The sequence below is a fragment of the Harpia harpyja genome, chromosome 12, assembly GCF_026419915.1.
Source record: "Harpia harpyja isolate bHarHar1 chromosome 12, bHarHar1 primary haplotype, whole genome shotgun sequence".
Taxonomy (NCBI): Eukaryota; Metazoa; Chordata; class Aves; order Accipitriformes; family Accipitridae; genus Harpia; species Harpia harpyja.
Window position 1 is genome coordinate 15,955,354 of NC_068951.1, and position 27,055 is coordinate 15,982,408.

At 43.3% G+C, this 27,055-nt stretch overlaps 1 protein-coding gene across 3 annotated transcripts in view; it reads right to left on the reverse strand.

The window, feature by feature from the left end:
• RYK (receptor like tyrosine kinase) overlaps positions 1-21,621 on the reverse strand; it is a 63,852-nt gene extending 42,231 nt beyond the window's left edge. For all 3 annotated transcript variants that reach the window (XM_052803888.1, XM_052803887.1, XM_052803886.1), the window contains exons 1-4: positions 21,117-21,621; positions 3,887-4,008; positions 2,017-2,116; positions 82-216 (exon numbers count right to left, since the gene is read on the reverse strand). In XM_052803888.1, coding sequence (XP_052659848.1) covers positions 82-216; positions 2,017-2,116; positions 3,887-4,008; positions 21,117-21,441 — 682 coding nt within the window. In that variant the 5' untranslated portion in view covers positions 21,442-21,621. The remainder of the gene's footprint in view (positions 1-81; positions 217-2,016; positions 2,117-3,886; positions 4,009-21,116) is intronic.
• Between the last annotated feature and the right edge of the window lie 5,434 nt (positions 21,622-27,055).

The window sequence follows — 27,055 nt, forward strand, 5'->3', positions numbered from 1 at the left end:
GGATCATATACCTTCCCACTCCCTTTTCCTATCATACTTTAACACTAGAAGTTTTTTAATATTTGAAACTTAATGTCTTACTTTTGTAGCACATTTTCCTTCGTTTGAAATTCAAAACTGTGATGTTTTTTGATGAATTTATTGTCAAGTTGAGCTGCATTAGTATTGTGACCTCAGAGTCAAGTCTGCCAGCGCAGGAGAGTTCGACACGAAACACTGCAAACAAACAACAAGTAAGTTCGAGCACTTCTCAGACATTGTGGTGAAAGAACATTTAAATGATAAAAGTCTCTTAAATGATGTTTACAATGTACATTTTTAAAGAACTTGCTATTAAGAAATGCTATTTTAGTCTCATGCCATGTAATTTCAGACAACTATTAAAGCACTAAAGGACATATATTTTAAATTAATTTATGTGAGTTATATTAAAAGTTTACAGATTACGAAAATTTTATTTGTGGATAAATGACCATTAGCCATCCATTAGCTTTGGAGTTAAAGTGCTGTCACAAGAGAAACCTCCGTTACCACAGAAACCCAGAAAATTTAGTTTTCCTTGTTGCTTTTTCAAATGCTATGAAGGTGTCGTGGTTTAACCCCAGCCAGCAACTAAGCACCGCACAGCCGCTCACTCACTCCTCCCCTCCCCCGGTGGGATGGGGAGGAGAAGTGAAAACAAGTAAAACTTGTGGGTTGAGATAAGAACAGTTTAATAATTGAAGTAAAAATAAAATATTATTATTACAATAACAATAATCATCACCATGAAAAGGAAGATAAAAAGAGAGTGAAATATAACCCAAGAAAGACAAGTGATGCACAATGCAATTGCTCACCACTCACCAACCAATGCCCAGTTTCCAAGCAGTGATCCCTGCCTTCCACCCACCCCCGCCTCCCCACCTCCCAGCCAACTCCCCCCAGTTCATATACTGGGCATGACGTCATATGGTATGGAATATTCCTTTGGCCAGTTTGGGTCAGCTGTCCTGGGTGTGTCCCCTCCCAACTTCTTGTACCCCTCCAGCCTTCTTGGTGGCTGGGCATGAGAAGCTCAAAAATCCTTGACTTGGTATAAACACTACTTAGACATGACCGAAAACGTCAGTGCGTTACCAACATTATTCTCCTACTAAATGCAAAACCCAACATTATACCAGCTACTAGGAAGAAAATTAACTCAGTCCCAGCCAAAACCAGGACAGAAGGTTAGCTTTTTTCACAACCATTAAGTATTTTGGTCTCTGCAAATCTGACTGGAATCAAAGCTTAAACTAATATGACATTATTTACTTTCTAGCTTATATACCAGTATTATTTATGCCAACAGAGCAGATGCAACAAGCCTAATTCCCATGTCAGCTTTCACAAAAAAGTTGTACACAACAAAACCATCAACACATATTTTATTGTGCCTCAAGTATCCAACAGGGCACAAGACAGCGAGGAACCATACTTGAACAAGCATGAATGATGATCATTTGCACATTTCCTGAAACAAATGCAATTGTTTCCAAAATAAATTCTATGGAGGAGCTATTATATATTCAAAATAGTTTTCTCAGTTTTAAACTTACCATAAACACTTTAATGTATTAACAGCTCCCACATATCTTGAAATGTCATCTCTACATGCTAGAGAAATTAAAAGGCGTGGATTTTAAAATCCACGCAATTGTTAATTATTATTGTTGAAAGAGAATGGGAAGCTTGTGTGTGTACATATACATAAAAAAATGTTACATTTCCTTTCCAGGAAAATCTCTGTCCTCCACTAAACAAGAGGGGGAAAAAAAAAGAAAAAAAAATCTTACTCTCAGACTAATAGTCTCCATCTATAATACCCTTTTAGCTGTCATAACTGCTGCAGAAGGCCTGTAAACATATTACGTTTAACAGAAAAATTACAGTCTTATGCAACACTACACACATTTTGGAAAAAGCAAAAGTACCACCAGAAAGCATTATTAGTATCAGCACCAGCTGTGCACTTTCAGGGGGTGGGAAGTTTACCTGAAAGGGTGCGAGGAACTTCTCCTTGTAGAGAAATGTTGGCCTGGGGCATAGCCATAGCCATGGGATTATCTACCTGAAATCCCAGTTTATACTCAACCTGTAACAATAGTTGGGAAACAGAAAACCCATAAGAAATCTCTACAGCAGTAAAAAGAAATGCTACATACCTTTTCATAATTCTTGAAATTAAAACCACTGTACCTTATTTTCAAAGAATGCTGGTGATTTTAGGTGCCCAAATTCAAGGTTTCTTATATGAAGTCTAAGTATCAGACTTTTGTGACAGTTCAAATTAAGAAAGCCAAAATAGAAGCCACTCTTGAAATCATTCTTGAAAATTTGGGGCAGAATTTAAAGTGCCATATTAAAAAAAAAAAAAAAAAAACCACACACCAAAAAACCACCACAAACCTCACTTGCTGATACTTTTAAACTTACTTGTTCAAAAGCCAGTTTGTTAAAACCATGGGAATTCAAAAAATTCTCCTTCCTCTAATCAGTTTTATAAACTACACAGCCAAAATTGCTTACAAACAGTTTATTCAACTACAGGCAAGATTTTGTTTATTTTGTTTCCACTTAAGAAGCTGATTCTGCATCAAAAAGTACAGGACCTATTGTAACTAAGTCATAAGCTCCTGTTGGAAATTCATCCTATCCCTCCACACTCACTTGAATGAATTTGGTTTTACTTTGTTTGCCCCATTAGTTTATTTTTTTTCCCCTTTCTAAAACATAATAGGATGCATTTATGTTTTCAATTTATTTTTCAGTCAAGATGCCAAGTGTAGAAACATAACCCAGTTTCTGAGCTCCTATAAACTGCACTACACCCATCCTACAAACTTAGCACAGAAGATGCCGAGTGGTGCAATCACAGCAGTGGAAGAGGGCTACACAAGCTCAAAAATTCCTATTAAAATTCACAGACAGGCCCAAGGAAACTCAGGGCAGGGACAGTGATGCAGGTAGCTCATGGCTGAAACTGTAACAAGAAAACTCCTTCAAAGGTCCTACTCAAATGGCAAGTGACTGAACTGCCTGTGAAGGTGGAATACGATATCAAGTGGAAGGGCTGGCTTGCTCTCTACCCCATACCATTGCAGGCCAAAATTCACATCTCATAAGAAGTTACACCTCAAAGGGAAGAACGCTGGCAGAAGGAATCTTCAGAAATTGCACTGGTGGAGTTGTTAAATATTACTGTTCCTACTGCAGTCTTTCCTGCTTAAGGACAGAAGAATAACCATCACTCAAGTTTAAAAAAAACATCTGGCAGAGACTAAACTGATCATTTCATATACAAAAATAAGTTGTTAAGTAACTGGAAATCCTTCAAAATGTAAGAGCATATGCAATCTTTATGACAGTTGTTGCTGCATGCTCCAGCCACGGTGATTAAGTGAAACAAAAATCCTTTTCCATCCAACCGAGGCTCACTAATAACATACTAGATGCTACTTTTATAGGTTCTTCTCGTCTCCAAACATATGTTTCTAGAAATCTCTAAAACACAATTGCTCTACATTTGATTTCCAGAGGCTTCAGTTCATGGCTGCCTCTTCTGTGTATTCAATGCACCACCAGAAGAGATTCCACAGCCAGTAGTTTGTACATATACACACAGATTGCAAGAAGTAAAAAAATAACTTCAAAAGAAGTGCTTAACCTTTCTAAACCAAAAAAGGAACAGTTTGGATACATATCATCTTAATCTACTGCCTGCAATCACATAAATAATTCTTCTACTCCTAACATACGTTAATTTTTGCAAAGGAAAAAAGCCATTAAATTATAATAGTGGATATTCACTAAGGAATACAGATCATGTATCGAGTACTCAAACAGAGAAGTTATGCCTCCTTACCTTGGATTTAGCATGCCAGCTGAAGTGAAGATTGTTGGTCTCGCTGGGTATTAAGAGATTGAAGGACAACGCATAGTGATTAACCACATCATTCCTCACATAAGACAACTCTGCATCAAGACCTGTAATGAGAAGGAAGAGTAAGACGGGGAAGAACAGGACCAGCAGTAATACACTGGAACAAACAACTCTCAGTACCACCAGCTCCACTTGTACTTGAATGTTTAAGCAAATACTTCAAGTCCATAAATTCCATTGCAGGTTTGGAGATCAATGCTCATGCATGTCAGCATTAACAAGTGTGCTTCAAATTCTTACAAAGCAACAATTTCAGAAAGATGCCGCAGCCTAATAAACAGGTAAAAGTTGGAATGTAATGAAAGAAACATGACTTTTCATAGAATCCCCCAAAAGAATCATTACAGACTTTCCTGAATGTACCCTTGTCTGCTTCTGGGAGTCAGAGGTTCAGTTTTGCTCTTATTTACAACTGTGTACACTCAAAACAAACTGCTTCACATTATCGGCTTGTTAATTGCAGGTAATTCTTCCTGGAATAGCTCATTTCCTGAGCCTGAGACACATAAGCACTAAGGAATTAACTTCAAGGTAATTAGATGATAACACAAAGCACACAGTGAGAGGAGGAATAACATTTGTACAGGAAGTAATACTAGTATTTTATGTCTACCCTTTGCTTTCTGAACATTTTAATAAACCTAGAGAATTGAAAGACCCACAAAACTATTTATTACAGAGCACCAAGGTGCATTTTCCTAAACAAGACACATACTCTGATATTAAAAATACTGAAGCTGCCATTATCTTTTACAGCACACGTTTCAAGGTCACACTGAATACAGGGTAGGACCCTACAGCTTGCCCTGGGTGTCATTAGCAATTAGTTAGTGGTAAAGTAAGCACTCCAAGTTAACCCCCTTCCCTGCAGCTCTAAAATTAATCCCAGTTCCATATCCTTAGGACAAAACCATACTGTATTTGTAATCAGTACCATTTTGTCCTGTCTCATACAGCTTTTCCTCCATTGCTCCCAGTTCAATGCTATCCAGGCTGAGCAAGATATTGGGATGCTAAGAGAACAACTGGGCAAATCAGACACAGGTGCATGCTCCAAGGATGATCTACACAGAGGGAACTGAGTTCAATTAAAATATTCACAGTACAATTGGGAACATAAATAATGGAGTTATTTTTATTATAGCTAGAAAGTCAAGAAAACTGGAGAGGCTGTGACTCCAAGATGACAGCATTTAAGGCATCCTGAAATTACTTCAAGAACCTAGGGAATCATGAAAGGGTTGGTTTTGGGTTTTTTTAAAGGAAAAAAAAAAAAATCAAAGATAACTATTGAACTGTGTAGACAAGCTGCATTTGAAGAAAGGGAGAATTAGCTTGAGTGGAAAAATTCCTATTTAGTGCAAAAACTGGGCACAGATCAGTGCAAAGTGATAAGCATTCTCTTATTCCAAAACTTGATTTAATCCACTTTGTTTTCACAAGATATAGAAATGCAGCCAAGACATTCCTCTTCATTCTTGTTGCTGTTAACCACTTTTACTCCCTGCTGGCTCATTAGCGTCCCAAAACTTAATCAAAACCCAAGAGTATATAATCACAGATACTGGGGGGTGGCAAGAGGGAGAACCCTAGAGACTGGATGCATGAAAGGAATCAACAGAATGGAGTAATCCCAGGGAGAAATGCTCTCAAACAAGATCTTGAACAGAAAAAGATGCAGATGATGCCTTAAATGCTGAATGTAATCAGCCTGAGAGAGTATATAAAAAAAAAAGTTAAACCTTTCTTCTCCAATTTGTCCATTTTTCCACTCAATAAATGGCAAATGCAAAAGCATATCCACCAGTAAAGTAGGGAGGAGGGGGAAGCGCACACACACACACACACACCTTGAAACAAAATAAAACTCTGAAAACACATAAAAGAAACAGCAAACTTCCAAAATAGCTTTTTACATATGTACATGTTTATACATGAAATCTCCCTCAGATTTAGAAAACATGGAAGGAGCATGGAGAAGAGCTCCCAACTATCAGGTACTTGCCATTACATCCGATCAAGAAGATGGGAAGCTTTAAGGGCATAAACTTACTAAACAAAGTATTCAAATCAAACCTGGTAAGTACAAGCTATCAAAAAAAAATTAGGACGAAAAGATTAGCAAGTGAAACAATGCAACTGGAGCAATGAAACTGCTTTTAGAATAAAGAAAACCTTCTCTTGCTGATAAATGGTCACACCAATGATTAGAGTTTCACAAAAACAACATTTCAGAATCTGTGTCCACACCAGACAAGCAAGCTCCCATCTCCCTACCTCCAATCCACCACAGTACAGTTTTCCTTCCAGACCATCCTTCCATCCCTAATTTTTCATCCCCTCACTGCCTCCCCCACCTCAATCCTGAATTCCTGAAGCACTCCGTCAATATAATTTATCTCAATCAGGCCAGCAAAACACAGAAAAAATTGCAGTTGAACCTGCCAATCAAAAAAAGCACCTTGCCTGTGCTCTGGGCAGGCAGCCAGGCAGGCAGGAAGGTGTGTTCTGCTGGACACAAAGGAGCCCAGGTGCTGATCACCAGCGATGCCGGGAGCTGCACCACGTCCCAGCCGCAAGAGAGGGCACTGGGAAGGTACGTATGTAGACGTAAGCAATTGTGCAGGGCACTGCAGCAAACAGCAGCAAAAGCCAGAGGCGTAGCTCACTGATCAGTTGTGTGAGCTGAGTGTTCTTGACGCAAGCTGCCATCGCTTTACTCACTGCATTCCTGGGCTTCCTCCATTTTGTGAGTCTTCCACTTAGAGGAAGAGAAAATTTCCTGATACCCACAGAAATTGCGCGGGCAATGCTGCAGCACCGTGCATGCTCAAGAGCTCCACAGCGGGTGGACTCCAGACTTGTACAGTTAGTAGATTTTAGCCAAGATAAAGTATGCTTTTCTCAACGCCACATGGGTTGCACAGGTTAAATTCTTACCAAGAAAAACCGCAGCACAGCCTGCCAGGCTCCAATAGCCCTGCGCTGCTGAACACAGAGGACAAGGATACCACTGCAAACACGCTGGGTAGATCACATCTAACACCTCTCTTCCCACAAGTTTGGATCAAGAGAACAATGATCAGCCTCAGTGAAATGTCAAACAGGTTCAGTTATGTTCACTGTCAAACAAGTTCAGTTATGTTCACTGAGTATTGGCTGTGAGCTACCTCTATTCAATCAGGCACTTCGTTCCTTGTTATCTACATACCTTTTTATATGCAATGAAAGTGTGCCTCCCCACTGCTTAGATTTCCAGATTGATTAAGTGCTATTATTAACTCTCTCTGGAGTAGACATTAAAAATCATTAAGGAGTTTGCAGAAAACACTTTAGGCTCCATTACCACAACAGTTTAACTCAGAATTGCTTTAATTCTGCATTTCACCTTTTTTCTTCAGACGTGCATACTCACACCTGCCTTGCAATGTTCCTTATTTAAACCTTCAGCAAGCCAAGTTCAAGGAGTCAAGCTAGCACTATGTGGGGAGGAAAAGAAAAAGTGGGGGAACACTCCTCAGTCAAACTCCCTGAATTAGTGAGGATGCTCAGGAGCACCCCATATGGAGGGCAAGACTACAGCAGCACTAACTTAGATAGAGCTTATACTAAAATAGTACTGTTACCATACCCAAATAGTCTAGGCTTTTTTTCAAAGCATGCTTTGGGCATAGGTAGCTTCAAAAGATGGTATCAAATTAAGCAAGTCACTGTCAATACACAGCCTAAGCCAGCGACCTCAATTTTTTACTTTTTTTAAAATCTGTAAATCTCCTTCAAACACAGTAGCAGCGTAAGATGTCATCAGCCTACATAGCAAGTTGCTGAGGAAGAGAAACTAGAAACAAGGTTCGTTTTCCCAATTGTTTCAGATTTCAAGAATGCTTAGTAAACTACTAAACTACTACGCTAAAAACCTACTGACTGGTAGCAGGGGAGGGAAAATGTAATTCTGCAAGATGTCGGGTTCCTCCTCAGGTGTTGAACACTTTCACCACCTTGCACTTTAAGTAGGACACATACACCAGCATCCTGGAACAAACCCAAATTGGTATGTAATGTTTTTATGTCATATATGGAATGATAAAAGGAGAAAACAGGTAGCTCTAGAAGAAAAACACAGGTGCATTACAAACAGCTAGAGAAAATGGGCAGTTCTTCAATAACCATTTTCTAGGCAAAGCAGTAAAATATAAAGAAAGGGGCGGAGAACCTTACAAAGAAATACCAAAAAATTGTTGTGTTACATGAACTGCAGGGGAGGAAAAGAAGCTTTTCAGAAATGCTTCTATTGATTTAAGCAGTATATTGGCGATCAACGATGAACAGTTTTAAAACATCAGCTGCAGTTTTGCTTTGGCAAGCCTCCTTAAACAAGTCCATATGCAGACAATGCACAACACTAAAGGCTCTAGTTTCTCATTACTTGGACTTGACTAACCTACACCAACCCACGTGAAAACAGTAAGACCAATGTTCTGCTTTGATTTCAAGGCAAAAACACCACCCTTTTACCCAGGCAACCCCTAAATCTCATTATTAACTTCCACATCTTTGTACCTCCCACCCTTGGGCGCAAACTTGAAAGAATAAAGTTGAACACAAACAAAAAGGTAAATTTAAGCAGCACCACAGAGAAAGTCTGTCATTCTTTGCACTGTCTAACATAAAAAAACATCTGAAGAAGCTCAGAAAGGAAGGGGAGAGACCAATTTTCATTCCCAAATGCAAAAGATGCTGGGCAGCCCTTGTGTTCATGACAAAATTGAATCATGTCAGTCTAGCAGCCTAACAAAACACTTCTTTTCAAACATCCTTGTGCAAACGCAGTCTAGCTTCAACTCTTTTTTAGCACAATATACAAAAGAAACTTGCCTCTCAGCATGGGAAAAATTAGATTTTATTTTTATGAAGCAAATCTATCCTACAACACGCACTAGTAATAACACATTCTTCTTAAATACAACGACAGTGTTTAGGAGTCTGTTACCTGGGGTTACACTTCATTACTTAATTACTACTTCATAACATAATTCTGGCAGGTTTTCTCTAAAATCAAGAGACAGAAACTGAATGTGCAATGTCAGTTAGATGAGATTGCTATTAGACTAGGGCTAGTATTCATATTGCAAAAAGTAGTATTTCATTAAAAGCAATCTGGTAATGACAGCTGACATAATTGGCTCTCCCAGCTGCCTACCCAACCCTCTGGTAGATTACTGTCTGTACAGAAATGACTGAATTTAGTGCCTGTTTTCTTAATACACTCGTCTGTAATTTGTAAGAGTTTCTTCATAAGCAGCTGAGAAATCTTGCAGTGCGACATCAAACCACCACAGCCTTCACACTGCCAGCCACTCCTGCTTCCTGACTCACAACCACTGAAATAAGTTAGAGTTACACAGTTAAACAAGTTATTATCTTTATATAAATATTCTATTCGTTCAGAGGTTTACGTGCTCCAGAGAACGATGCCTCCAATCCCAAGCAGCTCATCTGGGTTAGCCCTCTGGCCAGACCAGAAGCTTCCACTCCAGAGTGAACATCCACATGAAAGAGTATGAACCTCAAGCTTCAACATCCCTTCACCACCATCCACTTCCCAAGTCTGTGCAACATACCGCATAAACACACAGGATTCTCCCAGCACCAGACAGTTTACCTTGTTGAAGAAAGATTTTTTTTTTTCCCCCCTTCCATTTTTCTTTCATTCAAAGTGCACCATAGGTCTGAAACACTGACTTTAAATCCTAAGCTTTCCTTTTTTTGCAACAGGTTCTACAAACGCGCACTGGAAAAATTCTGCTGTTTTCACACCATCAGCCTAAGCACAAGGAAACATGACTGAAGAATTAAAAAAATCAGCTCTTGACTGCTGAAACATTTTTTTTTTTAGGGTAGAGAGAACACTTTCCCAGAGCAAGCCTTCTTAGTTTGAATGTATTTAATTATTTCACTTCAACAGTCACCTTACACGGGGCTGAAACTACAACTGGGAGTTAAAAAAAAAAAAAAGAAATCAAATACAAATGGATCCACATGGATCAATTTCATTTAGAAAACAGCAAATGATTGGAAATGTAATACTAAGCATCTGAATATATATACACACACATAAAAAACTTCTTATATCCTATTTGTACCTATCCAGTATATACAACAATGAAAGCGAACTTTCCTTTAATAAAACCGATTATAGCCTTCTACTTGCATTTTTACTTAAGTTTTCCACAATGGTATGGTCTGCCAGTTATAGCTGTTAGTCAGGAATTTGGGCTGAAATACTTGCTTTTAAACATCTCACAGGCCATGAGTCTCTGGAAAAGATGACTGATGAAAAATATCCCAGGAAAAAAAAAAAGTTAAATCTTATGCAACACGAAGATGATGAAGAAACAGCTTTTCACCCTCCTAACACAGGTGCCCGAGAACATCAAAGGATGTTGTTCAGTATCAAGCTTGAAAGACAAATCAGCAGGCACAAATCCAGCGATACTCACTAACACACTTTCTACCTTTTGCTTAGAAACATTTCTTCCCTGACTGTTGAATAGTCCTTCCCCTTGTCACCCACCTGACATTTAGGAAAAAAAAAAAAAAAAGACAAAAGAATCCCCCATTTGGGGGGGGCAACTTCCTACCTCTACATGAAGTTCTTCATTGCCTACATGCATCTATCTTGCCAAAGAATTCTCCAACCCACTTTCCTAAACTTTGCTAGAAAGAAGCATCTTATAATCCAGTACCATGGACCTTGGGGGGGAAAAAAAAAAATTCCACAGTACCAAGTGCATGGAAAACAGACTAGAAACAAAACCACAGCTTGACACACCAAAGCATACTGAAACATGCAAACTCCTTGCGGAATTGCTCTAACATTAGCTTGTTAACATAACAAGCACACTGACTGGCAAGGCTCCAGAATTAAATCCATTCTCACCTTCACAGAAAACCTCTCCCACCAGAGGCTGATGCCTCATTGTGAATAGCACGGTTGCTTTGCAAGCTCACCTAACTCCACCCAGCAGTAGCAGAGAGCATATGGACTATGGTTATTTACACAAATGGCTTTGTTACCTGTGCAGAGTTAACACCTCACGAGCTGGAGATGGAATACAATATGCAAGGCATTCAATTTGAGGAAATACTGAACATAACTTCAAGGCAATGATTGCATCCTTGAAAACCAAGCAAGATTCCCTAGCAGAAAATCTTAGTAGGAAGCTTCCCAACATCTAGCAAACAAGAGGAAAAACTGTTAGCTGAGAGCACTCAATTCCTCGTGAATCCTCACTGACAGGTCACCCACAATTCACCTTATTGATGCTGTTAAATAGAATTTGCAAGGTCAACACCACAGGCTAACAGGATTTTTCTCACTGAAAGGCCTTTCTGAAAGTCACAGAGCAGACTTCTTCCCTTCTACAGGAAGAAGCTTCCCCCAGGAGATGGCACTTGCTGAAGCGAAAGCGTAAGGAACTTCGCAATATTTAACTCAATCCATACTAAAAAGATGTTCATTGTTCCTAGCACCCAACTGCTTACCCTTTTGTTTGTCTCTGAACAGCTGCAACAATTACATTTCAACAGCCTGCCTGTTTATTCTTCTCTCCTCCTTCACCTAGACAAAAATCTTCATTTTTGTGATAGGTAGGATATAAAGACCGCTGTGAAAATGGTTAGAAGATGACACTCTCCTTAATGGGGGGGGAAACAAACCAACAAATTTTACCTCAGAGCAGAATACAAGTAAACTCTGCTTCTGAGAACACCTTCTAAATGAAATTTGCCCATTTGAAACTTAGGAAAAAAAAAAAAGAAAGAAAGAAAAGCTAGTAAAACTCCCAACAAAACCAGCAGTCACTTTGCTATTAATAGCCAGAACAGTGTACATGAGTTAGCTGAAGGGCTGATTCCAAAGGAAAGATACAGTAGAGATGCATAAGACGGGTATTTGAAGGTAGAGGAAAATTAGTGCCAGCGACCTACACAGCAGGCAAGGGGAAATGGGACAGATGGGAGCAGGAATGGTGCAGATACGGAGCGGGAGGTGACTGAAAGAGAACTCTGTAATAAAAAAAAAAAAAAATAAAGCTTGCTTTAAGGAGCAAATTAAACAACTTTATTCTTAGCACATGGAATAGTTAGGTATATTTATGAAATAAAAATTTAACTTATCAGTATTGGCAAATGTCTCAATTATTGTAACATGAAGTTTGATGCTCCTTTTGAATTAGAATGAAAGTAAACACTAAGAATAGAAAACAAAAAGAAAGATTCCATCCGCGTGAACCGCAGTTGTCCAAGAGCACACACCTCAAAATAAAATAACTTCAGATCAAATGCTTACTAGTATCACAAAGCTTTTGAACTGGACTGCTGTATAATCTTCCCAGCCAAAACTCAAGGTTATGTCAGACATCATTTGGACTCGTGAATAACATGCATTTGCAGTATTTTAGTGTCACCTACCCACAGAAGTTGTGCCACTTCATTTTTTAAATTTTTTTTTAAGAGTAATGCACCCACATGTTGATTCAGTTATCCCTGTAGGCAAGACCATAAGGTACAACAGCATAAGTCACATTTAGAACAGTGTCCCTGCCAGTGCCATGACTATTTCATTAACAAGTACCCAACTGAGTACAAATAAAAAAAAAATTTTAAAAACCACACACCCCCTTCCCTCAATGCATCAGACCGTCGGCCTCAAAACTCATGCTTCTAGTTCTGTGACCGACACGATTTTACATCTGTTGAGACACTGGAAGACGTCCATCACAGTGACACTAATGCAAAACCAAGCTCCACACGAACTAAAATGGGTCTATTCACTTCTGAGGCAATCTCTGCACTCAGGAAAGCCATGGAGCTTAGTATTTTTTTCTTTTATTAGTAATTACTCTACAAGGCCATCAACTAGCTTCATAAAGGCTAAAACAGTTTTGAGAGGATAACTATCTTTAGTTTATCAACCTGCTCAGCTTCACTGGTACCGCTGGCATTACGTATTCTGAGTGGCTGCAGCTTTTCAGGCCTACTAAGCAGCAGCTCCAATGCTTACGTTAGTGCTCTTATCTTTCTCAAGCAGCATGGTGAAATCAATATACTGGTTAATTTAATTACGGCTATTCAACACTCAGTAAGTGGCAGCAAAATTCTAAAGCATCACATTAGTTTCATGCTGTTGCTTCTGCTCCCAGATCTCTAAAGCAGTCAGTGCAAATACATGAGTTATCCACTTGAAAGAAGGACAAAGGCAGAGATGGAAGAGAAATAATGCGTTTGAAGCATCTACCATTGCGCCCTTTGTACCGCCACAAGACATTTTCAGAGAGTGTTAGCATTCATTCTTACATGGGATCATTCGGGGGCGGGGGGAAGAAAAGGAAAAAAAAATCAATTCATCAGGCACAACTCATTAAATGCACTTCACCCTTTACACACTCCCTGCTTTCACAGTTGAGACCTCAAGCACAATTTTAGTACTGCACACTAAGTTACTAGACGAATAGCCTCTAACTAAAGACCCTTCCACTACAAGAAAAGTAGGAGCCTCAGTGATATTTCAGTCTGGATAGTTCAGGTAGGAATTAGTCATCAAGCAACCCCATTTTGCTAGAGCTCAGAACAACTGTGAACCAAGACACATTTGGAACTTGCCTCATTAATACAGCTTTCCCAGTATCCAAACACAACTCTGAATAGCAGAAGGGGACGAGAAAAACACAAGACTTCCCAAATACTTCATCTTTTAAAGTACCCACACACCAGAGTGTACAGTATAGCTGCCTCCACAGCTCCCACTCTCAGGAAAATGCCACACTGGGATTTTTCACGCCTGTGAGCATGATCCTTATCTTTTGTATTTCCCTCTGCCCAGGTGGTGTTTAGGAGCAGTTTCAGTCCCTGCCTTCCTCCCCGTACAGTGAGTCCTTCTTGCTGGCTTTTCTCATGCATGCAGGGAGCTCTTTGCCTCCATTTCCTCTCCCTTGTTCCCATTCTGTCCACGCACTGGGGGGAGAGAGCGAGCATGTATTCGAAGAGGCCAAACAATCAACAACGATCAACAACATGCTGCCAAACAGAACGCAGGTGTAAAACCACAGCAGTGAGGAACACAGCTTCGGGATTTGTTTCCCACCACACCCCCCGCACCCCCATCAGCCTAGCCTTCAGTCTCAGAGGTCAGATTTCTTCCAAGTCCCTGACACATGAATGTTGCAAGAGCCACAAACATTTATCACTAGACAGACCGTGGCCTCTCCGGAGCTGAAATGGCTGCTTCCTCCAAGGGCTGAGTGCAGACAGAGCGCCGCACGAGGAAGCCAAGCCGCCTGCTGCCCATGCAGTCTCTCCTGAAGAGCCAATCTGCAGAAGCAAATTGCTTTCTCGGGGTAGGATTCAGATGGAGCCCCCAGCATTTTTAAATCCTAACACATAACCTGGTGTGATAAAGCAGGCCACAGAAATCAACCACCCGTCTCTGCAACACCAAGTAGATTAATACACACAAGGGCATAAGTATTTCCCAGGCTTCCCTCTTAATGCAGTCACACTGAATAAATTATTTCAAAGCAAACCTGACCCAGGCTAGAAGCTGCCTCCACTGGCATCACTCCCGATGGCCTTCCACAGGCTCTTTCAAACTTCTAGGAGCATATTCTTCTGCCAGTTTGCAAGCATTACGAATATTGCACTGGGTTTATATGACTACACACATCTCCAAAGAAACAGCTATCCACACGCTAGTTGAACTTTGCAAATTGAAAGTAAGGTAATAGAATGGAAAAGGACAGAGGAACCCTAAATGCAGCTTGTTCTCATAAACCTCAAAACAATACTGACATGAACCATGGTACTCAGTAAATCAGACACAAGCATCCAAGCGCACTGAAAGGCTCCAAAACAAAACCAGATTGCTCAGCTCCATGATGCAAGTAACTTGTCACAACCTGCTGCAGCTTGCAAGTGGCCAGATGTTGCTGCATGCACCCTCCAAACGCCTTGCCAGCCTTAATCCCTGCATTTCTCCAAAGCAGACTTGAGTGACATTCACCTGCAACACTAAAAAGCCTATCTAATAAGCACCAATCATGGACTATCATTAGGCTAAAGGGCTTTACAGGGCAAGGTAATAAAATAGTTATCCTAAAAACAGCACTTCCAATTAAGTGGAACATATCAGAATATTTTCAGGCCATCAACAGCAATTCAGTTTTGTTACAGTGTATGGCATCTGTCAAGATTAGAAGCTTGCTTTCCATCCAGCAGTGTGCACCTACAGTAATCTTTAAGTCCCTTTCAAATGGTAAAACGAAGCATTAACGTGCAGGTTTTTGCACTTCTGCAGACAGGCATTGTGGACCATAGCAACACAATACTTATTTTGCATACAACATGCAAAAAGCTACCATTCTTCAGAGTCAAGCACTTAAAAGCTAGAAAACTAAGATTTAAGAACATGATTATACAACAGAACCAGATTCTGAACTGCAGGTCACATACCACATAGACACTTGCTTCAGGAGCTTAGGGTACTCAAACATACGCTCTTCAGTGGACATCTCATCCTTCTGCAGCTACACAGAGGTTCTTTGATTTTTTTCTGTCCTAAAGAGGCATCATGTACAAGCACCTGTAAGTTACCTATCTCGCATGGAAATTTATCTTGGGTGCTACTAACAAAACTCACAGCACTAGCTCACTAGTGGTGGTCTAGGTAGGGATGCTGTCAAAGACAGGCATGGGTAGGCTTTTAACAAGGCCCTGAGGCGTTTCAAGAATCACAAGAAAGAAATACTTCAACCTTTCAATAATTTGAACATCCAGCTGATCCCAGCACACTGAATTTCAGCTCCCTTTCATAACAAGGGCAACTAACCAGGTGACAAAGGAACAAGAGGATTTCCAGTCACAACAAATGCAGTGCAAGGACCATAAAACACTTTTGACATGAACTCCTGTTGCTAGCTCCCCAAAATAGTGACATTAAGCAAGCTGTTCCACACTACAAAATTAAGACATCACTTGATCAACTGCTGCATTAAGTAGGAGATGTTTAATCTCCATCTGAAATTCACAAAGCTGCATTTGGTCAGTAATTTACCAGGGCTCTGCTCAGCCCTGGTGAGGCCACACCTGGAGTACTGGGTCCTGTGCTGGGCTTCCCAATACAAGAGACACAGAGCTACTGGAGAGAGTCCAGCAAGGACCACAAAGATGATTAAAGGGACTGGAGCATCTCTCCTATGAGGAGAGGCTGAGAAAGCTGGGGCTGTTAAGCCTGGAGAAGAGAAGGCTCAGGGGAATCTCATCAACATACATAAATATCTGAAGGTGTGTGCAAAGAGGACAGAGCCAGGCTCTTCTCAGTGGTACCTGGTGACAGGACCAGAAGCAATGGGCACAAACTGAAACACAGGAGGGTCCGTCTTGAACATCAGGAAAAATTCTTCTGCTGTGAGGGTGACTGAGCACTGGCACAGGTTGCCCACAGAGGTGGTGGACTCTCCATCCCTGGAGATGTTCAAAAGCTTCTGGACACAGTGCTGGACAACTGGCTCTAGGCAGCCCTGCTTGAGCAGGGGGTTGGACCAGATCAGCTCCAGACATCCCTGCCAACCTCAACCACTCTGTGAGTCAGCAGCACAATTTAAAAAACAAACAACCCACCCTCTGCTGTAACAGATTTTTGCAACAATTTTGCATCTTACAACCAAACAACTCATTTTAATAAGCTGCACACTGGCTTCAAATGAAATTCTAGAACACGTAAGAAAAAGTCACGTAAGTGTTAAATTAATTTAACTCTGTAATTAAGCAAGTGCAAATATAAAACCAACAGAAGACAGCATTCAATATGATTATGCAGAAGAAACTAGGCCAAAGAATATTAAGTTTGCAAACCCAATGCAAACATTGTAGGACTTCTGACTTTAAGATTCTTCTGTAATTCTAATTTAGGCCCCTCGTATGTATGCATTATGATAGCCTTTAGTTATGTCATAACATGGTATTTTCCCCCATGGGACTGAAGTCACATTTGGCATTCAGGCTAGACCTGTCTCTAAAAAGAACCAAAGCCACGTGATGACGAGGGCTATCCACAAGACCAATTTCACAGCTGAAAGGTACATATTCTACAAAAAAACCACCCCTGCAAGAACAAAAAGGATTGTCCTCACTGCTTAAGCATCTTGTTGCTGCCATGAACAATTATGCGCCATCTCATGAACGCCACAAAAAGAACTGCCTGCAATGCAAGAAAAACTACTTAAGACAAATTTTCCCAGGCAGCTATTCATTCTGGTCCTCATACTCAGAGGGTATAACCCAAGGTCTCCTGTGAGGCTGAGCTGCTGGAAACTCACAGCTGAAGGTCTAAGAGATATACCATGAATGCATTAAGTGCTAAATAATGCTCTGTACTTTAAACAGACCAGATAAAATCCTTAATTATTAAAGCTAGCTACCTAATATTAATGGGTGTTTTTCACCTTATTCTCTAAACCTTAGTTCATTACCTGTGAAGCAGGGATACATGTGCCTTTATATCACAGGATCCTGTGAAAAGCAGATCAATGGAGCATTTCAACATTAGGCAAACACCACATTCTGATTTCACAGGAAAATTTGAATCAAAGTCACTAAATCAAGTACAGACCTACTGAATAACTCTTCACTAATTTAATACCATCTGCCCTGTGTGTTTAGCATCACAGGGCAGTCGCTGGAAAAAAAGTGATATGAGCAGGTGATATTATCATGCCTACATAGTTAGCCACTCCATAAAACTAACACTACTTTCTTCAGGTTTATGCGCAGGCCAAAAAAAGATTGTCCATGTGAACCAACTCCAAAAAGCCACAGATCACGGTGCCCAGAGAGTTCACGGACAGCCCTAAAAAGGGTTGTGGTGCTCTGGATGTCTCTCTCCAGCAAGCAACGCTTCTCTTCCTGCCCCCTGACTCTCCATCACCCTGTACCTCACCCGTGCTCTCACTCAAATACCTCTGGCTCCCACTGCCATCGTTGAAGTCATCTCAACCAAGTCCCCTTAACTAACTCCTCTCTCTCTCTCTCTCCTTCTACCTTTATCCCATCTATCACTGAATCCTGCCTGGAGTGAGTGGAATCCGACACATTCAAGTATGTGAAAACCACAATTTTTTTTTTTGTCCCCCAAAGGCTTATAGTTTGGATGGCTACGAACATTTTCCACGGGAATGGCAAGAGGTATTTCTGATGGAGACACCATCTGCCTGCCATATAGCAAGTCCTGCTTTCAGACCACGAGAACTCTGCAGCTTTTCAAAATAAAAATCCATCTCACACAACAAGACAAGCCCGTTTTCTCCAGTTTTCTTCTCTGTAAAGTTCTGAAGATTTCAAAACAATTCATCCTAAGGCAGACACATGGTCAGAATCACATAGCCTAATGGTGGAAATCTGGCATAAGCATGCAGGAAAGTAGCGGGTAGTTTTCACTATAAACCATAGTATCTGTCCTGCCTCCACGCCACACAAAGAACAGCAGCCACAAATAATCTTAAGCAAGTCACTATTTCATTTACAAGAGCCACAACCTAATTAAAAACACAGGCCATGGTTCTGTAAGACACCGAACTCTGGTTTTGAGGAGAGCAGAAGCACTGTAATGTGCCGCTGAACTGGTACAGCCTCACTGGTGGAGAGACCACGTGTGGGTATGGCCCCGCAGACCTTACACCAGACCCTGTGGATGCTCCAGCTTTGCACAGAGGACGCAGCATATCACTGTCTATGGCTGATTTAAGAGACACACAATCACGTGCTTACATTTGTTCCAAATCAAATTTGTGATCTAAAGATGTATGGGGATGATATTAAGAAGCATGAAAACACACCACAGGCTGTAGTAACTCCACATAACATTTGGGTTTATGAGCATTTCAGAAAGTCTAAGAGTTTTTTGTTCAACCACAGCAAGACAGTAGCAGACAGAGTTTGTTTAGAAACAAAATGTCAAAGAAACTAGCTTCTATATTAGCAGCTTCACTGAACCTAATGGTCTGCTTCACAAGCAACGTCATTTTCCTATCCGCTGTGAATGACTATTCTAGCATCTGCTGAACCCTGGCTTTCCTCAAAGTTACAGAAGCTGAAACACCTCACTGCTCTTTCAAAGTTCATGCATACCAATATGAGCACTTAAACCATAAACTTGATTGTATGTAAACACAATTCAGATACTACAAAACTGAGCATTTTAAAATTGCTTGTTTTGTTTTCAGAAGTGTGAAAAAGTGGAACAAACCTGTCCATCCCTTTGGACTTCGATTTGCCTGTGAGATTTGATTGCCTGTGTCTAGATGCCTCGTTAAACTACACCTTACCTACAACAGCTAGTATGTGTAAAGGATGCCCCTAAAATTAAATCTGCTCATGCCAACAACACAAGGTAAATCTTGAAAGTTTCATTTACGACAGATTTCTAGGGATCTGAATCCCACTAACTGAAAAAAGTGCCAGTTTATCTCCACATTAGACTCCAGTTTATCCAAGCTTTTGGGGTCGCAGAAGCAGAACTGATCATTAAGTGTCAGATACTCGAAGTGATATGAAACAGCTACAGACAGCCTGAGTAATAAGTGACTTTAGCCACATTAGCAACAGATACCCACAAGGGAGGTTACAGGATGCAATTTAACTTAAATATAATAATAACAGCAGATCTTCCCTCCTCAGTTGCTACTCAATGATTAATAATTATGCTAGTGGACCATGGAAATCTGAGCAAATCCAACTAATACAGATTTCAGGCACTAGACTCGGGGTAGCTCAGACCTTACCATTTGGTATTTCCAAGATTAACTACTTGTTTAGAAACTCAGCTAAACAGCAAGCCTGACATTTTTATCCTCTATCTGTAACAGAGCATCTGGCAGCAAGCACATGCAATGTAAAAATGACAGCAACAGAACACTAATCACCAGAGCAAGCCATAAGGGAAAAAATGTTTACAGTGTTATTCACTCACCAGGTCCCCTGACTTCGGCCAGCTACGTGCTTACAGTGTTCAAATTAACTGGAGGTATTTTTATTTTGTCCATTTGATGCAAATACAGTCTTGCACTGCTTGTTTTTCAGCTTACAGAGATACAGGACACTTGCTGAAAAACAAATCACTGGGGATACCAACCCATTTGTTTTGAGACTCCAGCCACCAACTCTAAACAAGAGCTTAAGCAAGCCAAAGCCTACAGAAAACAAATCTTTGTTTAAATCAGAGACTCTCCAAGCACAAAACTACGGTGAAAGCCTTCTGCAGCGGGCCAGATGAGGGACTTCATGAATTGTCTTGAAGTACTTCTGCAGCAATTGTCAGCCTGCCTAGAAATTAAGATTCCTTTCACACACGCACCCAATTATTGCCAGGTCTCCCTTCTGCCCTCTGAATGTCACTCGCCTTGCTAATTAAATCACAAGCCTGAACTCACCTCTTCCAGGGCTTACCCTGCTCCCACAGGGCACCATCCCCAGTCACTTGGACCTAGGGAACCCCTCACCATCAGGATAAAGCCCAGGACCCTTTCCTTCCCCCAACCACACACACGCAGGGCAGCACAGAGACTCTTTCTTGACTCCTCCATTCTCCCCATGATACCCTGCTTCCCCATCCTACAGAACCCCACACAGAGCCCCCGATTCACCCCACCCAACGGCACCCCAGTCCCATAGACCCCCATCCCCTCCTAAGCCCCAGGTCCTTTACCCCTGCTCACAGCCCTCTCCATCCTCCCCTACACCCCCAGACCTGCCTCCCTCGCAACAGTCCCACGGACATCCCCGTTGCCTCCTGGACCCCCACAGCCACCGCCCCGGTCCTCCAGTCCCACTGACCCCCACCATCCCCATCCCAGTCCCACAGACTTGCCCCATCGTCTTCCAGACCCCCAAGCTGCCAACCCAACCCCACAGAACTCCCTTCATCCCCTTCTGGGCGCCCGGACCCCCCCAACACCACTTCAGTCCCACAGACCCCTCCACCCTCCCCCTGGCCCCGGACCCCCTCCCCAGCCCCACAGGCCCCCGTCTCGCCACCTCCGGCCCCCAGCGCACAGACGGCCCCGCCGCCGCCGGGCCCGGCGCGGCCCCGGCCCGCACTCACCGATCAGACGGCGCACCTCCTCCTCGCTCAGGTAGAGGCTGAAGCTGGGCCCGGGACCGGCGGGGGGCCAGTCCGGGGGCCCCGCGGCGTGCGGGCCGGAGCTGGGGCCGGCCTGGCCCTCGGCGCCGGCGGGCAGGAGCAGCAGCAGCGGCAGGAGACGGAGCAGATGGCGGCGCGGGCCCCGCACCCCGCAAGACCAAGACCAAGACCACGACGACGACGGCCGCCGCCCCGCGCCCGCCTCCCCCGGCGCCGAAAGGGGCCGGCCCCGCTGCCACCGCCCCCCGCCGGGCTCGCGGCCCCCGCCCCGGCGCCCCGGCACCATCGCTCCGCGGGGAGGCAGGCAGGCAGGGACCGGGGAGGGGGGGGTGGGGGGGGGGAAGGCAGGGAGGGGACCCCCCCCGCCCCACCGAACCCCTCACACGCCGCGGCCGCCAGTCCCCGCCCCGCCACTCATGTCTGCGCGCGCCCGACGCCGCCGCTGCCGCCGCTTCCTCCGCGGCGCCGCACGCCCCGCCCACGCCCCGCGCACGCGCGGCCGCGCGGCCCCGCCCCTCCAGCGGCGCGAGGAGCGGCCGGCGAGAGGGTGGGCGGTCTCTCACCGCCGTCTCAGGAACCCCCACCGGTCCCGGCTCGGTGGGGAGCGGGTGCCCTCTCCTGCCGGGTGCCGAGGAGGAGGAGGAGGAGGAGGAGGAGGGAGGAGGAGGAGGAGGAGGAGGAGGAGGAGGAGGAGGAGGAGGAGGAGGAGGAGGAGGAGGGGGGGGGAGGAGGAGGAGGGAGGAGGAGGAGGAGGAGGGAGGAGGAGGAGGGAGGAGGAGGAGGGAGGAGGAGGAGGAGGAGGAGGAGGAGGGCGGGGGGTAGGCTCCGCCCGGCCCCTGGTTCCTGCCGGTGCCTCACAGTCTCAGTGCCTGGCGCCTGGAGCGTCTCTGGGCTCGTTCCTGAGGGAGGGCTGGAAGGGGGTGAACACCACACCGCAGGCAGCCCGCCGAATGGCCTCACGCTCGCCTTTAGCCCCCTACGCGGCTCTCCTTCTCATCCATGCCATCTCCTCCTCATCTCCTCCATCCCGTACCTTTCCAGCCCCACAGTCTGTCCTGGTCATCTATCACGACCTGTCTTCGTCAACTACAGCCTACCTGGCCAGAGGTGGCCCGGCAGCCGAGCGTGCGTGGGCTCTTTGCCTGGCTGGAAATACTGTGTCAAAACATCCCAGGAAAAGATACCCTGAAGTAACTGACACCGATCAGAAAGTTACCCAACTGGAAATACTTCTGGAATACCAGCATTTTAGTTTAAGAAAATTTCCTTTTTTGGTAATTTTTTTTAACTTTTGTGTACTGATGTTATGTTTAATGTTTTAATCTGCTTTTCGCTTTTATCTTGCGCTTACACTCCTTTCAGAGCTAAGAAATAGCCGCAGCATTTCATTTCACTGTAACAAAGGAGGGCCTTTGATCTACAAAGGATGGTTATTTCAAGCCCAGCCAAGCCATTGCTGCCTATAATGATCCTAAAGTAAAATCTAAACTGTAAACACGTCTGCTGTGTTATAGTATGAGGTGCCAGCAGCAGTGCTGCATGACAGCTGCTATACTTTGAAAGAATGCAATAATAAGTCAAACGACAAAAACAACATTAAATTCCAGCATGAGACTTTGAATCTCCTATACAAACATTCCTGACGTTTTCCCAAAATCATCTTCTGTGCAGAATTTCAAAAGTAAGTACTTCTGTTGCAGTTTGGCGCAAAACCCCGTTTCAAGATGTCCACCTTTCCCTGAAACGCAAAACTGCTGCCGCAATGGGCTCGGCAAGTGGATCTTGTTTTTCCGAACTGACGTCTGATCTAAATGCCGCCTGGTCCCTCACCCCTCCGGGCTGATGATGGAAGAGCTGCCTCCATCATCACCTTCCTACCTGCTTTTGGACCTGGCCGCTTTCCAGCTCCTCTGGACTCCCCAAAGAGCCATAATGGCTTCAGTCTTAGCAAATTCATTGCTGGTAGCGGCCAGCTTGATTGAGATTTTCAGCAGAAGTGTCACAATATTCATTTATGACCATTAAATCAGTTAATAGCTTTGAATTGTACACTCCCCTCTGACCTGCCAGGAAGAATTTCGTACCTATATGGGACACTGTGACAGAAGGATACTGCAGGCTAATTGGCCACAGAGGGTTTTTAATCAGCGAGCCTTTCAGCTCGTAACCCTAAGAGTGGAAAGTGTGTAGGAAGTCCTGCTCTTCCAATCACTGTGGCAAAAGAGAAGTTGCTCGCACACATCCCCACAATAAACATCACTTACTTAGCAGCATGAGGCATAAAACAATAAAATGGCAAACTGAAAATAGAGTTGCAAATTACATGCAAATCTTTAGTTGGGTGGATGTGGACCAGCCTGAACAGCATTGGTTATTGAGAGAGAGCCCTCCATACCACATGTTCTCCACAGACCGTTTCCTCAGCCTCTAAACCCAAAGTCTGGGCATGTGTGTTTATTTGCTGTTCAGACATAGTCTAAATTTCTGACTCCTGGTATTTTCTAATGCACCTCACTTAGGGACTCACAGACAGCCAGGCAACTTGCAGTGTCTGATGTGATCAAAACCAAACCTGAGGCTCGTCTTTGGCTTAGGATTCCTGAACTGCCTGATAAAAATCATTGCAAAAGCATTCGCAAAACTAATACACTAAATGAGTGTGCATTTGCACCAAGGTAGAGAATACAAAATTAGCCTGTTTCAGCAACAATCCTTGTTTAGTCTCTTAAAGACTCTTGTTCACAGTAGCAATAACTAACCATGCTTCAAGTTGTGAGAACAGAAGGCTGTTAACATCCTAATAGTGTATCACTCAAAGGTAACTAGTACAATGTTACCTCTTGCACTTATGGTATTTTCTGGGGCAGAGCCAATCTCACCTGGGTTTCAACAACGCACCCCTTGAAAGGCTTGCCCAGAGACCAAGCAAAATTTTGATAGCCTTCTCTGGTGAAGTTAGCAGACAGTTTACATGCTGAGATGCTGCCAAAGCCACCTGAGCATAGGCATGGATTTCTCACTTTGAGACATCCCTGCTTCACTTATAGTCTTTTTGGTGCAATGAAGGAACAGCAAGAAATTGCTGCTGCTCTCTGCAGGTAGGATGAGCCCAGCGAGACTGAAGAACATGGTATAGGTACCAGGCAGGAGACAAACAACTCTTTTTTCCCATGGGCTTGTTGAAGACTTGGCAGAAGAGACAGGAAAATGCAGGCACTCCTCAGCTACAAAACAGACTGTAATGGTGACAGGACCCATAGGAAGGCCCACATGGTCACTGCCCCCTAGTTTCCCCATAATCCATTTCTGGGCTGCCATTCTTTGTTGGGAACAAGGTGGCAATATCCATACAGCCATCCTGTCCACTGATAACGTTACTTTAACCTTAACCTCAGTCATCCCTGCGTTCGACACAGGGATATGATATTCAGCAGAAATGTAATATTCAGCAGAAGGACCCGTGCTAGATTATTTTACTGCATTTCTTTTTAGTGAGTATGTAACTTGCCTCCTGGAAGTCACTGGCTGATTTTAACAAAAGGTCACCAAAACCACATAAACCAAACGCAAATAAACACATTCTTAGGACACATCTGCCAGCCTGCGCACAGACGCTTTTAGGGCTAAAGTCATTGCTGGTGTGTCTGTTCCATTATGCCCATGAAGCTGATTGCTTGATGAGCCCTGAAGTTATAATTAAAATGCAGTCTGCTACACTTAGAAGAATAATCAAGGGTATTAGAAGTCAAAGGAAGGTTTCATGGATGTCAAGAAACATATCATTTGAAAAAGGTGAAAAATGCAACTCACAGGCCAGCTCAAATGCTAAAGATCTTCTGTTGATTTTTTTTGGCTGCACGGACTATTTTTGGCAGGATCGAGTTCACGGTCTTTCAAAACCATTCTGGGTAAGATTATATTGCAAGAGGATACACAAAGTCTCTCCATGGAAAGCTGCTAGCAATAGCTGTGAATTTACAGCACTTGTATGGAAAAGTTTTGCTTGGCTAGGCAGTGGGATGCATCATTGCTCGTGCTCTGAGCTTGATTGTATCAGCATTTACCACCACTGTGTCCCAAGAGGCACAGAAGAGCTGGTATTCATTTCTGGATGTAAAACAAATCTGCAAAAGCAAATAGCTGACAATTAATGGCACCGATGAGAAGTTGATATATTAGGACCTCATGGAAGATATATGATATAGGGATATTGCTGGAAGGTGGGAGACAGGGCTTTGGTAACAACTGCTGCATGTCCAGGCTCACTTACACATGCTGCTGCGATAAAGGGTGGCTTTTCCCACCTCCTCTGTACGACTGTAAACGACTGTGTAACATTCCCTGTAGAGGAGAACTGGCCCCTTCACATAGACACAGGAATGAAGTCCTTCTGCCTCTTTCAATCAGTCTTCAAAGATTTTTCCCTTCAGTTTCTCTTCTTTACAAGTACCAGGTGACCTCAGCACTTGGATGACTTCCAACATGGCCCAAGAGCCTTCATCTCATGGCTCGTACAAACACCTCTGCCAGCCAGGCTTCTCCACAGAAATGCTGTGGAGCTTCAGCTTTGCTCATAGTCAGTCGTTAGAAATGGGCAAAAGATATTTCAGATTTGGGAGACCTAGGAAAAGATGTCACAACTGAGACTGTATAAGCACTAGGCTTTCTAAGCTCTTTAGTATTTACCTTCTCAGGCAACTTCTAAAGGGCTCTGTAATGGCAGCAAGAACCCCTTTCCATGGGCAAGGACATGTGCATAAACTTCTGAGTAGGGATAAAACCCATTCATTTGCTGTGCTTCACCTGCCGCCTTTTCCTGAGCAGTGTCCCACTTCTGTCTTTCATGGAGCAAGGTGTCCCAGGTTTTCCAGTTCTCCTCTCTCATCTGGGTGGAACAGACTGGGGGCTTACTGCTCTTTTTCTCCCACATCTCTAAATTTGCCATCCCTTTTCCCACAGCCCAAGGAGGAGAACTGAGAATGAGGGAAGGGACTACATATTGAATTGTATAAATAAATAGATGGCTTCAGTCAGATCAGCAGTCACCCATGGACTCTTCCAGGGTAGGGAGGAGCTGAAATTTCAAAGTTCAAAACATACAGAACCGCTCCCCCCAAACTCTTTTTACCCCATCTCATCAACCATAAACAGGAGGCACTAGCTGGGAGGGCTGGTGTCCCCTGTTCCTGGAATAGCAGAGACCCAGCATTGAGGCAAAGATAAAAAGCCTCAGACTTCCAGCCTGCTCCCCTTTGCAACAGATGTCTACTTTTTGGTTTTTTTAATTTCTAATTGTGTGCGCAGGTCCATAAAGCTGCCTGTGAGAAGGAAGGGCAGGCTGATCAGTCACTGCAGAGTCGGACCACTCAGGCTGGAATATATAAAGAGAGGAAAAGTTGCTTTCACAGCAGCAGGGGGAAATGCCATATACAAGTTCCTGGAAATGTAGCATTTAATGGAAAAAACATCCTGGGAACATTAAGCTAACTGAGAGCTACTATGGCATTAAGCAAGCAGAGTCTGGAGGAAAGCAGAGCATCAGAATACGATTTCAGCGTGTGGTTATTAAGGCACATGCCATTCCTTTATTTGCCTTGTAAGGGTGTTGCACACCATGATATTGCTAAATACGAAATAAATTGTTTGCGTTTGGGGGCTGGTCGTGTCACCTCTTCCCTCCTCGGGACTCCCATGGGATGCTGGCTGGGGTGTGTGTCATCTGAAGCATTTTCCTTGCCAATAGATGCCAGGATTTGGGGCCATTTTAAGGCATGGATTGCACAACAAGGCTTGTAATGCTGTTACATTTTGTTCTCTGCTCAGACAATCAGAGCTGAATGCTCAGGTGAGAGTTGGTATCAGGACAGGCCAGAAAATGACAAATAAAACCATTTTGATGA